This window comes from Engraulis encrasicolus, chromosome 6 (genome assembly GCF_034702125.1).
Source record: "Engraulis encrasicolus isolate BLACKSEA-1 chromosome 6, IST_EnEncr_1.0, whole genome shotgun sequence".
NCBI classification, from domain to species: Eukaryota; Metazoa; Chordata; class Actinopteri; order Clupeiformes; family Engraulidae; genus Engraulis; species Engraulis encrasicolus.
In genome coordinates this window covers 25,128,462-25,147,727 of record NC_085862.1, presented here as the reverse complement: position 1 = coordinate 25,147,727, position 19,266 = coordinate 25,128,462, and the positions used below count along the sequence as shown (strand labels likewise).

At 42.3% G+C, this 19,266-nt stretch overlaps 1 protein-coding gene across 1 annotated transcript in view; it reads left to right on the top strand.

Moving 5' to 3' along the window:
* LOC134451532 (sushi, von Willebrand factor type A, EGF and pentraxin domain-containing protein 1-like) overlaps positions 1–19,266 on the top strand; it is a 48,502-nt gene that overhangs the window by 15,034 nt on the left and 14,202 nt on the right. The window contains exons 10-21 of the mRNA XM_063202038.1: positions 94–282; positions 398–517; positions 5,340–5,443; positions 7,692–7,770; positions 10,980–11,179; positions 11,549–11,741; positions 11,979–12,086; positions 12,908–13,093; positions 13,316–13,504; positions 16,363–16,551; positions 18,068–18,256; positions 18,344–18,529. Coding sequence (XP_063058108.1) covers positions 94–282; positions 398–517; positions 5,340–5,443; positions 7,692–7,770; positions 10,980–11,179; positions 11,549–11,741; positions 11,979–12,086; positions 12,908–13,093; positions 13,316–13,504; positions 16,363–16,551; positions 18,068–18,256; positions 18,344–18,529 — 1,932 coding nt within the window. The remainder of the gene's footprint in view (positions 1–93; positions 283–397; positions 518–5,339; positions 5,444–7,691; positions 7,771–10,979; positions 11,180–11,548; positions 11,742–11,978; positions 12,087–12,907; positions 13,094–13,315; positions 13,505–16,362; positions 16,552–18,067; positions 18,257–18,343; positions 18,530–19,266) is intronic.

Here is a 19,266-nt window from a genome sequence, read left to right as displayed (position 1 = left end):
ATAAAAGCCCAAAAAAATACTCAATGAGGATTTATTATTTATACAGTATGCTGTATTATAACTGATGAGTTTTTTTGTCACGTCAACCTGCAGCGTTGGAGTGTCCTGAGTTGTCTGATGCCCCTAGTGGAGGAAGTGTGAACTGCAGCCACCCCATAGACCCCCACAGCTTCACCTCCACCTGTGAGTTCAGCTGTGATGAGGGCTTCGTGCTCCAGGGAGCTCACAGGATACAGTGTGGCCCCACAGGACAGTGGACCCACCCTGCACCCACATGCACAGGTAGGCTGTACAGTATATTCTATAGTTTGGCTATAAGAGGCTTGTGAAGACTCATCCCAGAGCGTCCCTTCATGACAAAACTAATCACCATATTCACCGTACTTTTCTGCCCCAGAGAGGGAGGTACCACTGTGGGCTGCCATGCTGAAGTACACTGCTATAGGAGCGGGCTCCGCTACTGGTCTGCTGGGGATGATTGGAGCCATACTTCTCATTAAACGCATGACCAAGAAACGTAAGACAGCACGCACGCACACACACACACACACACACACACACACACACACACACACACACACACACACACACACACACACACACACACACACACACACACACACACACACACACACACACACACACACTAGTACATGCGCAGTGCCAGAGGTTTTCTTCTTGTATTCAAACAAACAAAACTATTATTGTGTGTGTGTGTGTGTGCATGTGTTCATGTGTGTGTTTGTCTCGTTAAAAATGTTTATTATGTTTTACATGATCCCTTCTCCCTCTTTCCATCTCTAAGGTAAAGCTGAAGATATTTGTACATTGTGAAAAACAGGCATCAATCCAGTGTTGGAGGCTGGTGACTGAGAGCAGCAATGAAACGGCCAAAAACTGCACATATGTTTTTTTTGTTAGTTTTTTTTTAAATACAAAATGCATATTGCGTTGACATTTTTGTGATGTATTAGAGCTGTCACATTAATCATGATTAATCGTGAAAGTGGGAAACTCCAACTCCCATTGTCATTGAGACACAGCACTCCACAGCACACAAGTGTTCACTGCACTCTGCACACAATGAAATTGCATTTATGCCTCACCCGCGCAACGAGGCAGCCAATTGATGATTAATCAATGATGAGGGTGAGAGGGTTAATTGTCTGTCAACTGTGTTATTAACATAATAATGTGCACCTGATTTAGAAATGGTATTTAGAAATGGTATTTATAAATAGAAACATTATTTATAAATGTTATTTGTAAATAATATTCATAAATGTCAACTGTTTTACCGTCATCTGTTACCCCTCAGCTGAGGAGGACCATTTTTGTCACTTTTGTTTTCTCCTGTCAATTTTGTTACATTGGCTATCAACTGTGTTGAAAGTGTTTTTTTGTGCTATAAATCTCTTATGTAAAACAGTATTGGGGATGCATGTAAGATACACTGCACATGCATTGGACCCTAAAAGGAGTGGAAGATGCCATCCTTACCCTACTTCTTCTCAAACATCTTGAAACATCTTGAAGGAAGTGGGTCCCATGGTCAAACCTCTTGATTTTTCATCTAGTTTTAATGCAATTCATCCCCATATCTTAGTTAATCAATTTGAACAATTTGATATAAGTTTAACCTTATTGCATTGATATTGGATTTTTTTAAAAGTCAGGACACAGAAAGTCAGGGCAAAGAGGGTAGATTAAAGAAAGAGGATTCAAACTCTGCCCACCCAATGCAAAAGAGTGTGCTCAAGCAGAGAAAGTCTAACCTATGAGAACGGAATCTACCATTGACTCCCAATATAGCCCCATTGGAGAACGCAGTGAAAGATGAATGGGAGCCTATTGGGCTAAATGGCTTAGCAGGGATTTGTGACGGTTCAGTTCTCTGGTTTGTAAAGATGTGTGCACATTCTGTACCTTATCATGGATGTTGTATTAGAAGTGAAGTTAAAGGTTCCTTGTATGACTTTGTTCTCCCAAAGACTTGTTAGTTTTGTCCTGCAACACGCTAGCATTCGGCTAATACCTGCTGGCTGAGGAATCTCTGCGACTATTTCCGACCAGAGCTGACGACAGACGTACTCTGACTGATCCTCGCAGAGACATCTACGGTCACACACCTCAAAACCCCCCACCACCGTCCAACATGTTAATGAAGGTGGCCAAATTCTCAAGGATGAGCGCTGTCATTTCCTTTACCCACTTCACACTTACTGCTTTTCCACCACCTTACGTGCAATAAATAACAGGTGTCCGCAACAACCCAAACATAACTTAAACACATCGGCATCTGAAGTCAGATTTAAAACTACAAAACAAATGGCGAAATGCCGTAAAGTCAATTGTCACATGCTGTGTCATTGCTATAGTGTAGCCTCTTACTGCAGCAGGGGTCGCCGGTGACCCTATTCACTTACTGAAAATGCTTAACTATATCATAACAACATTGCTGTGACATTACAGAGAGCCATAGTGCTGCGCTAAGGGGTTAAATAAGGGTCATTTTCAAGAATCTAACACTTGACAAGATGCAAACGTGTCGGCAAATGCTTTCACTTACTCCTATCTATCGAACGCGACTTCATTATTTCCGGGGAAAAAATTACACGGGCAGATACAATTATTAAAAGCATACAGCCCCATTGGGACCCATTCATTATTTACTTGGCTGCGAGAACATAGCTGCAGTGCCACTCCTGGCCACCAGCCAGTGATCATTCTCATACGTTAGATCTTCTCTGGCTCAAGTTTGGTCTAAGGGGGCGTTGTCCCCGCCTTCTTCTTCCCTTTTTCTGGTGTTTGTTGGTGGCAGATAACTTAGAGAACTTAGAACACAGGGAGAAGATTCAGTCTGATTGGTTCCCATTGTAGCCAGTTAGCTTTGCATGCATACTGCAGTTCCTATGGAGTGTCCACTAGTTGGTGAGCGTTGGTAAGTCTTTCATGTGGGAAAATGTATGGAAGGGAAAGGGGAACCCATATGCTAAATACATTGCTACTGCAATTTCTAGTCACAAAATCTCAGCAACAAAACATTCCTGGTAAGCACTATGGCTGGTGTTTAACAATAGGCTGTATTGACAAATCTTTCAGGTGTGTAGTTTTACAGCAGGGAAGAAGATTTCGACCTGTACTCGCTAGCATCCCGTTAATGTTTTTGGGTTTGGCCTCATAAAAATGGAGCTTTGTGACCCAGTATACAATAATCTAGTGGCGCAAAATAATAAAAACGCTACTCATATGAGGTCTTATTATTTCTAGCTTCGAACTGAATATTAATATTTCAGGGCAAAAAATGATTAAAAAAATTGCACAAGTGCACTACCTCCATCTACAGCGCTAAGGCTCCATTGATTCTCAACCCTGGTTGGAGTCCGGCCGAGGTCATTTCCCGACCCTGCCCCATCTCTCTATCCCAATGGTTTTCTGTCTCCTCTCATACTATCCTATAACACTTAAGGCCAGAAAAGGCCACAAAAATACTTAAAAAAAAAGAAAAAAGAAATATGCTGATGACTCTGTAACTAAGCCTCTTATAGAAGGACTAAAGAGGTCATATGGACCAATAATAGACATATGTAAAGCAAAAGACATGCACATTGACTTTGGGAAACAACTAAGATATAAGTCAACCACCATGAAGGGTGAAACAGTGGAACAAATCAAATCGTATAAATATTTGGGGACAATAATTGACTCCAAATTAAACTTTCTGGAGAACTGTGAAACTGTATGTTGAAAAGGGCAACAATGGTTACATTGCTTAAGGAAGTTGTTCCAATGTCGATTAACGAAGACTATGATGATTGTCCCCAAGGTAGTTAAAAATGAAGAGGCATATGAGGCCAAAATAAATTGGAGTAAACTATCTGAGGGTGATGTTCTTAAATACTGTTTTAATTCTGATGCTGCTATGAGTAAACTGCCGTGTGTCTCTACGAGCTTTTATTGCCGAGCAAACCCAAGCTAAACAAAGTGGTTATCCATGGAATTCAGCTCGGAGATATTGAGGTTTTTGCTTCAGAATGTCACGAGTTTGATTTACTCACATGAAGTTGGTGCAAGGTTAGCTCTGACACGCATCCTGCTTGTCAAGACACACCTGCTCTGTCCCACTACAACATCGGCAATCAATGCCCTTCGATCTCCAAGTTTTTCACGCGGACTGAACACAAACTCTTTGCACACACACAGAAGGTGATATTTGCTAAAATAGACTCCCGATGACTCCCGAAAGTAATAGCCCAACCTTGACAACAAATCCCAGTGATATGATGCTTAGATGAGTGTAGCCCATCCGATCCATATGATATGTAGTAGCTGTAGCCATCTATGCTAGCTTCTGGCTTTTCACATACAGGAAGACACAGGAAGTTCAACATGGGGGTCGAATAATCAAATGAACAATTCTTATCTGGTTGGCGATCAAACTTCCAAATCGGAGCGCATTACTCCAATCGCAGTTCGGGTGCCATTTGGATCCAAGGATCTGGTAAAGGTCTAGGTAGCAAGTCCAGAAAGTTCAAGATACTCCAGACATGATATACAATGGTCTCTGTGTTTACCCAGAGCCAGAAACAGAGTCGGCAATCTCCACTGTGTGCTAGGGGCCACTTTAGCATTAGCAAAATTAGCTGTTTAGCGTCTCAGAACTGCTCAGCGTTGCGAATGTTAGTTCCTAGAAGTGGGCGTAGCACACAGCAAATGCAATGCAATGCAATGCAGGGAATATGACCAGACTTGCTGTTCGTAGTAATAACTTCAGATAAACATCACATATGGTAAAACTGTTGTGATTATCATTACCGAGACAGTTGATAGTTTACATATTTGTGGTGATTACCCCGCAGTATAGTCCGTTAGTCCTTATTTTTGGCTTTTTATGTGGTGGTTCTATGTTGAGTCTATGGAAAGACAGCTGCTTTAGGCACGACCTCGATCTCGTTGAAAGGCGGGGCTGCAATTTATTTCCTGGTCCTCCATTTGCGCAACTCTCCTTCTCTATGGCTCTGTGAGTGCATCTTAATATGGGACCTTGCCTCCTCCACTTGCCTCCTCCACTCGCTTCTCGTCATGATGACATCACTGACAACAGCATTATATTTCAATATCTTGCAAAAGCTCAATTGTAGAGTCTTTTTCTCGTGTGCAATTGTTATGGTGAATGAAAAACAGTCCCTCAAAAGTTGTTGTGGCTAGGCTGACAGCTGGGAAACTTTATCGTTTTCTCCACGGAGGAGGGGCCAGGAGGCGGGGCGAGGAGACAAGCGCAAGTGGAGGAGGCAAGGACGCATATTAAGATGCACTCTGTGTTTACCTATTGCGTGAAGTCAGACACTACCTGCGCTATAGCGTGGGCACCGACCGTACTAGGGAAACAAACATAGCACGATTCACGAAGACGGCAGCATCCCAGATGCTACCATACCACAAAGTGAAGGGCTACAGAGAGAGTAAAAGAGCATCATTGCAGGATCATTTAGCGACAAAATCAAATGCAGAGCCGTAGCATCAATGTAGGCAGCGTGATCATTAGAAGCCTACAGTACAGATAGTCTACACACGGTAGGCGACATGGGTTGGCATCGAGACATCTTGGTAAGATAAATTAAAATGTCCAAATCATGACACACTTTTGACTGCAAATTTTGTCATTTATGTCCATCACAGAGCTCCCAAAATCACATATATTGTGCATTGAAGGGTGTAGATTCGAAATATGACATTTAAACGCAATGGTATACAACGCATGGGCGTGAATTACGTCGTCGGTACTCAATGTGTTAACAGGCCCGTTAAACACTGCCGGAACGTTAAGAACGAACATTATTTTTCATTACGAACCGATACAGGAACGATATTTTTGTGGCGGAACGATTGCAAGAACGAAAACGTTAAACTGAAACTTGCCTGAACCGTTTGGTACGGAACGTTTGAAAAATAATTTCGTTTTCAAGCCCTGCTGGATACACCATAGCAACATTGCAGTGACATTTCCATTGGTCTATTGGTTATTAGCATTTTGATAAGCTCATAATAAGTGTATGTATGTTTGGCATTATGGGGTTAAAAATAAATAAAAACATCATCACAGTCCAATTGTATTGATACAGTTAGCTGAATTCAGTTTATATTTTCAGAATATCAACAAACACTGAAAAACACACTCCTTGGTCCTCATTGCTTTTACATGATGGTTTGTAGTATATGCTCATAGGCTACCTTATCATGCTGGAAGGTATGCCAAGTCATATAGGCCTAGTTTAGTTTTACCACCAACGCATAAGAATTATTTTACAGAACTGAATCAGAAATGTTGTGATGTGTTGTGAAAAATGTTTTGTCTGGAGATAATTTATTAAAATGTCATGAATATTCAACTGTTTTGTGGGTCGTTTTATTGCTTGTATTTCCTCACAGTGCAATGAGTATTCTTAGGTGTTCCAGGTGACAAATTATGACATACGTCAGGGCCACTGACAGCTTTGGCTAGGTCTGGGACAAAGTCATCTGCAAGGGCCCCTCCCATCCAATACATAGGCCTACGTAAAATAGTATGGGAACCCCAATCTACCCCTCTCCCTGGGCCCAGGACAACTGACCCCTTTGCCCCATTGGCTTCTCTACATCAGTACTAGTGTTGCAACCACAGGAAGAGGCCTACGCCCTGTTTTTCCTCTCACTACTCATCTCCACACATGCTGCCCGCAATGCTGCCCTACATCCTAAAGAGGCGTCAAGGTGTGCAGTGCAGCCTTCACAGCATTTTTAATGCATTACTTTATTTTCATAGGTGATGATACATAGGGATTTAAAATTAGATTGGATTATTTTTTGTAAACATGAAAATAAACAAAGTAATAAAGCGGTTTCGGCATGTGTGGGCAACTTTTTGTCTTTTGTAAACTGATTTGGTATGCTCTGTTAAATAATTGAATCAGAGTATGTTTCTGTCTCTCTCTCTCTCTCTCTCTCTCTCTCTCTCTCTCTCTCTCTCTCTCTCTCTCTCTCTCTCTCTCTCTCTTTCTGTGCGTGCGTGCATGTGTGTGTGCGTGCGTGCCTGAGCACATGTGTGTGTGTGTAAATTTTACAGCCATAGTGCAGCACCAGTAAGAGAATAGGGTCAATGCTGGCCAAAAACCCACATTTGAAAATTCTAGAAGTAGAAAACATACAACCACACCCTGTCATTTGACACAAGTATCCTATGAAGAGAATAGCACAAAGTTGCCCGAAATAGTCAGTGATAGTCAGTGCAGTGATATACAGTAGATCTAGCATACATGTTTATTTTGTTTGCGCTCTTTCAGATGTTGACATTGGAGGGTGGTGGTTTGGAAGAATATCCTCCAAAAATAGCACTGGTAAAACATGAAAACGACTTTCACCCCTGACACCACCTCACTACTTTTTTATGCACAGTGTTTCCTGTGGAAGTTGCATAAAAATGCATTGCAAAACACCCCCCTGAAGTATATAGAGACAGCAATCTAATACCCTTGTCCTCTTCTGAGTGACAAGTGTGGGTGTAGTTGGATGCCTGTTGAGTATACCAAGACTTCCACCAGTGTAAAAGGTAAGATTTTGTTATTTGAATAATACCAATGCTTGTGTGGCCTGTTGCAGTATAGTGTCCATCTAGTGTCTAGTACAGTATAGTGATCTTACATTTACCTGTGTAGATGTTCATTTGGATGCATCATCAACATTTTCCCATGGTCATGCTAATGTTGGAGATCACCTTCTTCACAAACAGTTATGGTAAGACATTTGCACATTGTACATATTAAGACATTTATGATAATTAAACTCTCACTGCTAACATGGGCTTCATGAATAAGTCTGCCATCAGTCAGCCATTGTAAGGAGAAGTCATTCTTTGGAGAGCCTTCAACTATGTCATGTCAAATCTGCTCACTTGTCAGACTAAAGCTCTATTCCGACGGGACTAGTTTAATGTATGGACGTGGGGGAATGTGATTTATATCTCAGGACGTCGGTAATAGAAATGGCCGATTCGAACTGGATTAAACGAACAGAAAGTAGGAGGGCTTACTCATCACGCACCTGCGACTGCACTTGTCGTCATGCGCGTGCCAACTCCACAATGTTATTATTGATTTTTGAGCACAATATTGCGCATCCATGGAGGCATTTGGTCCCGTAGAACAATTCTAGCCTAAATATTGCCTGTTGGTTTACTAACCCATGAAAATCCATTCTAATGAGTCTGCTTGCGTGTCTTTTCATTTGGAGAGTGCGTTTGACCATACTATCTGATTTTGACAGCGAGCACAGCTTGGAACAACTCCCTAAAACAAAACTAAAAGTTTGCTGCAAGGCTGTAATGTTTGCAAGCCGGGAGAGAATGGATATATTGTGCGTTTCGTGCACTTAACCAGACATCTTTACATATGGTCGCATTCGGACGGGATTAGTATTACCCAGGGTAATATCTCCGGACCCTTTTACAGGAGGTAAAAGTTGCGGTGAAGTTTACCCGACATACTCCGCTATCTTCACTGACTTGGGGCCTCATTTATAACGGGTGCGTACGCACAAAAGACTGCGCACGCCAAGTTCACCGCAAGGTTTGGTATTTATAGAAAAAGAACTTGGCGGTAAACGTGCGCAGCTCCACGCAAAGTTTGACCCATGCGTAGGCACTAAACAAAAGACCAAACGCGGAAAGCGCGACCTCGGGAGGTAGCTGGAAGAACGACCCGAAATTGGTTGAAGAAAAAAAATCAAAGGTCACGTGTCACGATAGCCACTTTAACATTAGTTAATCCAGTTCGCAACGAAAACGCGGTTGTTTGTTGTTTGGTAATGGTGGAAAATAATAAGTAGGCCTACCTGGACTATCCATAGCCACATGCATGTTTTGTAAGGAAGTAATAGACGCTTCAAATTTTACGTTTAGGATAGGCCTACATTACATTTGGAAATACCCTACATTTTATTAACCACGGACCTTTCCAGTATCAGGCTATAATCGTATCGGTAGGCTATAAAGTGTTCAGAGTCTGCAAGGAATTACGTCAACATTTAAGCCAGTTGCAGAATCATCTGCTCGAGTCCCAAGTGCATCTGTAATGGTTGATTTTCTCAGACAGCTTGGTTTCTCTTGTTTCCATGCGGTTATTCGTCATCGAAGAAGCAGAGGTGTGCATTTGACAGCTGGCCTTATACACTGATAATGCACGTTTATAATACACAAATTTAATAAATACAGACTAGAAAATGCCCATATGTCATGCTGTCTGTGGATATGTCGATCGACAGTTCGGGCGTCGCTTTGAGCTGAAAGCAGACAGCTGCGCGCAGTGACCAACGGCAATTGTTGAAAAAAGTTTAAACCCGGTGCATATGAGGTGCGATGAGACAGCTAATAGATTTTCTACCGGTGAATTTCACATGGGGACATGCCATGTGAGATGTTTCCTTGACGCAGCTATTTTCCCCTTTGTTCACAACTCAATTAATACTACATGTCCATGACTTGGCAGGTTCATGTCCATGCCATCCTTATTTTATTTATTTTTAATTCTGGTATGGCGTGATTTTTGCGAACATAACCATCCACATGCTGCAATTCGAGGGATTATTTTTGTACGACTTCCCAAACTTAACCGCTCCACTTTGCCCAACGTTCTCTAGGCCTATCTAATAAAACTGTTTGCTCCACATGTGGTAAATGGGCTATCTCGTCTGCTTTCCACACGCCGTCCACAGATATAAATATTCATTTTGGGCGTTTCACTGAATATTCATAGATAATTATGGGTGTGTCCACAGGTGCGCACATTTGCCGCAACTTCAGAGTCAGTTGGGATTTATAAAGGGAAATCGACGTGGAACGTGCGTGCGCCATGCTTTATAAATCTGAATATTTTCTTGCGCACGCACATCCTGAGTTTCGTGCGTGCGCCATCTTTTGGCGCATTTCTTCCGCAAAGTTTTATAAATGAGGCCCCTCGGTGCGTTCGGATGGGACTACATTTCCCAGTTATTATTACTTTACCGCAGGTTCTCCCATTGAACTAGTTCCGTCGGAATAGTGCTTTAGAGTATGGGCAAGAAGAATTCTTACCAATTTCAACATGCTGTTGTATTGCTCATGCTGTTGTATTGCTAACGCTACCCTTGATTTGTCAGTACCCAATGATGCTGCATTTTTTGGCCCAGCCCTCTCCAAGATATGAGCAATTCTGATGGCGGCGTTCTTTGTTTACATAAAAACACTTCTTAACACACTCCAAATATTAAGTAATCGCTGTGTTGATAATTGCTATATAAATAACTTTTTGGATGATATTTGGAATACCAGTATGTTAAGATGTTTTTTATGTAAATAAGTCATGCCACCATTACAATGTCCAGGATCTTGGAAAAGGCTGAACAAAAAAATGTTGCTTGACAAGTCAAAGGTTTGGCAGGGATTCTCCTTTAATTTTCCTTTAAGATTTGTAAAGCTAGACCCTATACTGCTGACCTTCATATCCCCAGATCAGACAGGGTTTATTAGGCATAGGCATTCATTTTGCCATTTAAGGTGCATTTATAATATTATTTATAGTCAACCCTCATCTACAACTACTGAAGCCCTGATCCCCCTTGACGCTCTGAAGGCCTTTGACAGGGTGGGGTGGCCATACCTGTTTTACACTATGCAAAAATTCGGCCTTGGACAAAAATGTATCGCATGGGTTCAGTTGTTATACTCTGAACCAAAGGCCTCTGTTAGGACTAATAACAACTACATCGCTCCACCCAACAAGGATGCCCTTTGAGCCCCCTTTTGTTCACAATAGCAATTGAACCTCTGGCTATCCTTAGATTCACTAAAGATATTGCGGATGTATCTAGATTGGACATACAGCATAAGGTGTCCCTTTATGCTGACAATCTCCTCCTGTATGTGTCAAACATCTCCACATCCATAATACAACATAATATTCCGTTGTCAGACTTGGGCCAGAGTAGAGCGGGTGTCCAGGCCTGGACCTATAACTACACCGATGGTCCTGCTATGGACTGGGCATCGGCTCGAAAGTACTGTCAGGAACATTTCACAGACATGGTGGCCATCCAGAACCAGGAGGAGATCAGATACCTCAACGACATGCTGCCGTATGTCAAAGGATACTACTGGATTGGCATCCGCAAGGTGATAGTCTCTCTTTTTAAAAAACAAAAAACAAAACTAACAACACAATCATAGTGCTCACGGTCCTTTGACTTGTGAGAAGCAGCTTTTTTTCTTCTTCCCTTTAAGAGATCCTGGTCCTTCTGTGTTTTGTGTTGATAGCAGAGGCAGCAGGAAAACCCAAGCAGGACTTAAATTCTGAATTTCCAGTTTTTTCTATCTATTTACACAGTACATGCCAGTATGGTGCCATGTTCTTTAAAACAGGGTTCCATTGCAAACCCTAGATGAGAAGTGGGCATGAATCAGCTGTCCCAAATTAATGGTAATTCCATGGTCTTAAAATGAAGTTGGTGAAATATAGCCTGCTGTATATACTGTGTATAACAGGTGTCAGAGAAGTGGACATGGGTGGGGACGAGGAAGGAGCTGACAGAGGAGGCAGCAAACTGGGCCAAAGGGGAGCCCAATGGCAAGAGGAATGGAGAGGACTGTGTCGAGATCTACATCAAGAGGCCCAAGGACAACACCAAGTGGAACGACGAGAAGTGTGTTAATAAGAAGCAGGCTATCTGTTACACTGGTCAGTGAAATTATTTAGTTTACATGTATTTATTAGTAACATATTTATTTATTAGCATACATTATTTCTAATTGTTTTATTATAATATCCATATACTGCACACATTATTTTCCCACATTATTATTCCAAACGTCTCTCTGTGTGTGTGTGTGTGTGTGTGTGTGTGTGTGTGTGTGTGTGTGTGTGTGTGTGTGTGTGTGTGTGTGTGTGTGTGTGTGTGTGTGTGTGTGTGTGCAGCCTCCTGCTCTGAGGACTCGTGCAGTGAGTTTGCGGAGTGTGTGGAGACCATTGGCAACTACAGGTGCAAGTGTCTGCCTGGCTTTGAGGGGTCTCGTTGTGAGAATGGTGAGTATTACCAAAATTCCACTGTAGTTGTTCACTGGCTAGTGGCTCGATCATATCGATGCACTTGAAATAGTGACATTTTTGGAACAAACATTACCCTATGCCAGTGGTGTCCAATTATTTTTCTCCTAGGGCCAAATTATATTGAGCTACTGAGGCTGAGGGCTAAACCAACGCCCCAAACCAATAAGAAACAAATGGCATGCCCGGAGAGAGAAAAGAGTCTTGCTTTTCCGTTTTTCCTTCGTTTTTCCGTTTTTCCATCTGTTATGAGACTGTTAGCATACTCTCTGTGAATACTTTGGAGATACATGACCCACTGAAGTCTTAGTGATGGAAAATCACACACATTTATGTTTTCATTTGTTCTGACCTCATGGCGGGCCATATGTTTGCCATGCCTGGGCCGGCGGGCCTTTTTTTGGAGACCAAGGCCCTACGACGCCATACCCAACCAAAAATTACATTAAGGTTTGAGTTGTATTGTCCACAAAATCTCACCCTTTGATATAGAATACACAGTGGACATCACTGAGTGTATACCAGCCTTGATAATGTATTGTAGTCACCCCATTCAGAGTTTGTTGGATCACATAAGAAGCTTTCAGTTGTTACTTTTTGAAAATACTATTAATATATTAATATAATAACTAATATATGTCTTCTCTCTGTTACCTGAAGTCCCATGTCATTAGGCCGCAGCTCCTCCTGACATCTCAAACAGAGTCTCACCTTATGTCACAACAGTGTGGGAGATTATCCTGCTAGATCCCAAGAATTGAATGCAGCACTACTTGCTGAAAGTTTCTCTTTTTTTTTAGCGGTAGCCTGCGTGCCTCCTCTAGATCCAGATCAGGGCACACTGAGCTGTGTTCACGTCTTCGGAACGAACCGATTCAACTCCAGCTGCCAGGTGGAATGCAACACAGGGTACAGGCTGCAGGGGGCAGCACAGATACGCTGTCTGGCTTCAGCACAGTGGACACACCCTTCGCCCTCATGCACAGGTAGGGCTCCCACTCCGGGCACTTCTAAAATCTGAAATGAAGACAACACTAATGCCATAATTAAATCAAAGCTTGAAATCAAATTAAAGCAGCTGTCCTTGATAGGAATTCTGCATGAAGTATGAGGATATTATGTGGAGTACGTAGTGCACACATTTTAGTGCCAGAATAGAATGACCATGACTCTTAGAGTGACTCAGTGATTCACCGCTCAACCTGCAGTTGTGGAGTGTCCAGCAGAACCTGATGCCCCCAGTGGAGGAAGTGTGAACTGCAGCCACCCCATAGCCCCCCACAGCTTCACCTCCACCTGTGAGTTCAGCTGTGATGAGGGCTTCGTGCTCCAGGGAGCTCACAGGATACAGTGTGACCCCACAGGACAGTGGACCCATCCAGAACCCACATGCAAAGGTACAAGCACTAGTGTTTGTCATATACAGCACAGATGGATCCTCTGATTAATTAAGTCAAAACACAATGAATTCTAGACACTAAAGGGCTTAAAGCGCTCAGGAGACTTTGCAGGGTAATATTACTCAGGTGCTCATCTGTACCGGGTGAGGTGTAGGTCCAAAAAAGGAAGGAAAAAGCAGAGGCACTCTGAGATTTGAGAAAAAATATTAAAAAGCCTTTAATTTAACATGGCAAATTCAGTTTAAAAGCACATGGGCCTACGCGTTGCGGCCATATTGGCCTTCATCAAGTCATAGACAAAAAAAAAAAAAAATGCCCTGATGAAGGCCAATATGGCAGCAACGCGTAGGCCCATGTGGTTTTAAACTGAATTTGCCATGTTAAATTAAAGGCTTTTTTATATTTCTCTCAAATCTCAGAGTGCCTCTGCTTTTTCCTTCCTTTTTTGAACCACAATGAATTCTAATTTGACCACAGGTCAGTTGGAATGAATTAGACCACTTTCAATTTGTTCAGCTACGCTCATTGATCACCTTACTGTGCGAAACGAACAGCAGAAATAAATGTGTTAGTCCTGTTATTTAGTTGACATGGCCACTTAACAGTTTATTAAAAGTCTTAGTCACACAATGTATCACATGACCAGCTGTGAGGTTTTCCCCCTTTTTGTCTTTCTCAAAACATCTGTGAATTAATGTCATACCAATGTCAAAACACGCTTTATAGGGAGTTCCCTGACAGTTAGGTGGAGTTGTGCAACACGTTCAGAATCTCGTACAGTATCTCTGGTACCACACACTTGTGAAATACAACACTGTGGCAAGCATTTAGTCTGGGAACACCCATTCATACTTCCTTCCCCGTGATGCTGCACCATGGATGCTGCTGCATGACCGTTGGCGCAAAGTCACCCTGACCAAGGTGGCTATCTCTTCAATTTCAAAATGGCCTTCCAACTTGGGCCATTAGAACTCAAACATTTAAATTGGATGTAGCAATGCAATGCTTTGGAGCCGGTATTATTTAAGGTGATGATGCACTAGTTCTGTCATAGGCCACGCTTGTATCTAACGTAGAAGTCAGTGTTATTGGTAGTAGTATTGACCAAGCAACATCTAATTGACATGGTTTACTGTCTCTAAGGCCACTCTCTGGCAACTATGACATTACAGCAGCTTGGCTAGATAGTGGCTCCCAAAATCTTCATTGAGAGAGCCAACAAGCACGCGTCTTGATATGGAATTTTTTTTACAGTAATCTGCTGTGGCACGCCCATAAAAAGTTGCTGTTATCATACTAATCACGTACTGTACTTAGCAAGAAAAATAAGTCTTGGTAATGAAATCATTTCCATATACATAAAGTACATTTCCCAATAATAATGGTGATGTTAGAAACTCAATTTCCATATCTCTGTACCAACCTTTTATAGTGAATACGCGATAACAACACACTATATTAATCAAACACTGGCCTATGAAATGAGTAATGCAGAGAGGTAAAAGTAGAGAAAACCAGATGCCAAGCCTCACAATATGTCCCCTTTAAAGGTTACTGGATGATACATCAATGTTTATGATATACGTTATTAAATTATTGGGAAATTATTAAATTAAATGTAGGTTCTGCAAAACTGAGGGTGACTGACCAGAAAATGTAGCAATTCCCTGCTAATTTTCTGTTGATATCAGTATCATCTGTCAGTGTCAATAGTTAAGCAATACATCATTGGGAAATGCATTTGAATTCGTCATAAATTCATGACATTATCAGGTTTTATTGCATTATTATGGTTTTTACATTGTTACATTATCGGAAGTTACTACATTGTGTCAAAATTATTACAATGTCAGGACACAGCCCAATGCTCAAAAGCTGCCTAAAACACAATCAGCACATCACATCACATCATCGACAACTAACATAAATCAGATCCCATTGGCTCCATATCCCTAATTTCTATCAGCTTTACCATAATTAGACAGCAGACTGTTATAGACCCATTTACTGTTTGTAAACAGATATGACGTATTTTGGCAGGTCTTCTCTTTTTAGGGTCTGCACTGTCTGTTCGTGTGTGTGTTCACAGCCAGTTTTACTTACAGCCTCCCCACTCCCTAGTTTACCCATGCCTGTAGTTCACCTAGGGGGCGCTGTCGAGAGAGCTCAGCCCATTACGTGTAATTGACCCCTTTACTGTTTGTAAACAGATGTGACGTAATTTGTCTGTGTGCGCATCGTTGGAGCAGAATCGACCATGCACCGCTCATTTGTACAGAAACTAGCCAGGTGTTTTTTTCCAAAATAAGAAAACGCATGGGCATGACTTCTGATTTGCAGTGGGTACCACTGACACGGGCATTCCTGATTATGTTCTCAGTCCAGTCAGTAGCTGAATGTCTTGTAACAACAATCATTTCCTATGCTTCTGGAACAGCCTCTTCCCTCTCGAAATAGCATAACAAGTGTACTTTTCGGAATCTCTATTTTTTGTCAATGTACACGCTTCAGGACGGCAGGTCTTCTCTCTTTAGGATCTGCACTGTCTGTTCGTGTGTGTGTGTTCACAGCCAGTTTTACATACAGCCTCCCCATTCCCTATTTTACCCATGGCTGCAGTTCACCTAGGGGCCGCTATCAGAGAGTGCAGCCCATTAATTCTGAATGGAGTCTGCACTCCTCCGTTGGCGCCCCTAGAGTGCAGTACCACCCGGAAGAGTGGAGTCTCTCATAATACTCTTAAAACGTCTCTGGTACGTTTGAGTCAACGATGTGCACGCATTCAGTGTGACGTGAATTCTGAATGGGTCAATAGATTGAGACTTTATTCCTGTAATCTTCTATGTGAACTTCAGCTGTGGAGTGTCCTGAGGTGTCTGCTGCCCCCAATGGAGGAAGTGTGAACTGCAGCCACCCCATAGCCCCCCACAGCTTCACCTCCACCTGTGAGTTCAGCTGTGATGAGGGCTTCGTGCTCCAGGGAGCTCACAGGATACAGTGTGGCCCCACAGGACAGTGGACTGACTCTCAACCCACATGCACAGGTACAGTATAAGCACCCGCCACAAGTACCAGCACTACTTTGCCTTTTCTGTTGATCACATTTGACTGCCTATACGTAGAAGGTTATGTTAAGTTCAGCCCAACTGGGAAACTCCAACTCCCATTGTCATTGTGACACAGCACTCCACAACACACAAGTGAACACTGCACACTGCACACAATAAAATTGCACGTATGCCTCACCCAAGGGAGCAGTGTGGTGGAACAGTACCATGCTCAGGGTACCTCTGTCATGGAGGAGGATGGGGGAGATCACTGGTTAATTACTCCCCCCACCAACCTGGCAAATGTGCTACACAGATGAACTCACCGTGTAATTTCTATTACCAGCAGTGATAATGAGAAAAGTGAACTTTTATGAGAAGCGCATCTGTCACAATCAGTTTTGAGTGAGGAACGTTTAATCGTATGGTCTGCGCTCCAAAGGCCATTTGTTACTCTCTGTCCCTTGATTCCGTACAGATCAGGGGGAAAGGGCCTTTGTGTTTTCTGCACCTACCTCATGGAACAAATTACAAAAGGACTTGAAGTTAACAGATATGATTCCATTGAGCGATTTTAATTCCAAGATGAGATCACTTGAGACTGACTCACTTGTCTGTAACTGTTTTAATTGATTTGTTATTGTGTCATTTGATTTGTTATTTTAATGCAACTGGAATTTTAATTTTGTAACTTGTGCCGCCACTTGGCCAGGACACCCTTGTAAAAGAGATTTTTAATCTCAACAGGTTTATTTTCCTGGTTAAATAAAGGTTAAATAAAAAAATAATAATGTTTTTTTTTTCGATGATTGATTTACTGTAAAAACATAAGTAAAATATGACAGAGGTCATTTGTTGTCATTGGATGAATGCGAACTCCAAAACACTTGATCAATTCAAGTGATTTTAGACTAATTGTAGGCCTGAACTGCATTTGACACTGTCACTGAACAGTTCACTGGAAAGATTGTGTCACACACAACACACCAAAATAAAGATTTTCTTCTTTTTTGGTATTTCTTAGAAGGTCTGTAAAATGATATCACTGTCAAAATGTAAGTTATAGGGAAGTGTTCTCTTGTCAGTTCGGTGGAATTCACATTCACAGTATCTCTGGCGCCATACGATTACGAAAAACACTGTGGCAAGCACTTCCACAAAGTAACATTTTTCATCTACCACACCCCTCGTTCTGATGTAAAAAAAAAAAAAAAAAAAAGAAAAAAAAAAAACACCCTATCTGTCTGATCTTCACATAGCCACTCCCAGCCGTTCCTCCTCGCTGCCCCTTCTGCTTGGCTCAGTAGGGGGGACACAGGCAGGGGTGTCAAAATAGAAGATGGGACTAAGTCACCAAGGCTCAATGTATGACGGGACCCTCACATGGATTTTTCTGACATGGTGATATAGCTCTGGCAGTCATGGCCATCGACTGAATAGTTAGTTCCTGCAGAGTTGCTGCAACACAAGTTTAATTGATGTTATTGTCATGCTTCGGGTTTTCGTTCCTCAGCTGTGGAGTGTCCTGAGGTGTCTGCTGCCCCCAGTGGAGGAAGTGTGAACTGCAGCCACCCCATAGCCCCCCACAGCTTCACCTCCACCTGTGAGTTCGGCTGTGATGAGGGCTTCGTGCTCCAGGGAGCTCACAGGATACAATGTGACCCCACAGGACAGTGGACTGACTCTCAACCCACATGCAAAGGTACATACAAGTCTCTCCACTTTCCCAGGCAAAAACAAAAAGCGAATGCAAGTAAAATAATGATCATGTTTATTTTTTATTTCTCAGCTGTACAGTGTGAGGAGTTAGTAGCTATTCCTCAGGGCAAACTAAATTGCCTGGACCCCTTGGAAAAGTTCAGCTACAGCTCCACCTGCTGGTCAGAGTGTGACAGTGGCTATGTCCTGCAGGGAAACAACTCCACTTATTGCTCCGCCCATGGCCAGTGGAGCAATGCCCTTCCTGTTTGCCAAGGTAATAACACTGCCGGTCTCCAAGCAGCCTATTTATAAACAGCTATTCGCCCCATCATACAGTATTTGGCTGCAGAGCGAGTGGGGACCTATAAGGCTAGGTGGTTAATCTTCATTTTTGTCTGGTTATGGACTGAAAACTGAAATTTTTTACTGTGGTTTCTGAGAGATCAATATGGATTTTACATCAAAAGTACCATAACCCAGGAGTTATATCCTTTTATTTTTTCACAGGTTTGGCATTTGCGAGTCAGTCTCCGTATAGCATTTAGCTAACGTAATCTGATTGGTGAATCAAGAACGCACTGAAGCTAACGTAGGCCAGTCGTAGGCTAATTGACTAACTTAAGACAGACAGCTAACAGAATTGTAATACATGCTATAAATACAGTAGATCGAGTGACATCAGTGTTAGATACTGAAATATTTCTGCCTTAAATTGAAGGTAGTAGAGCGGGTGGCCTCATTCATTGGCAAAAAATGTGTATTTCATAAAAATCAAGTGAGTATAAAAATGCAAACGGAGTAATGCTTGGAAGGATTATTTACCCTGCCTGTAGGAAAATAAAAAAAAAATTTTTTTTCCAAATTCTATCCAAAGCAACGGCAGCATCTATGGTGGAGCTCCATAGGACCCCATTCATTCTGACTGGCTTTGCGCTCCTTGAGTGCCACCCTAGAGTGCAGTACCACCCGGAAAATGTCTCCCGCTTTTTCTCTCATCCTATATACTAGAAC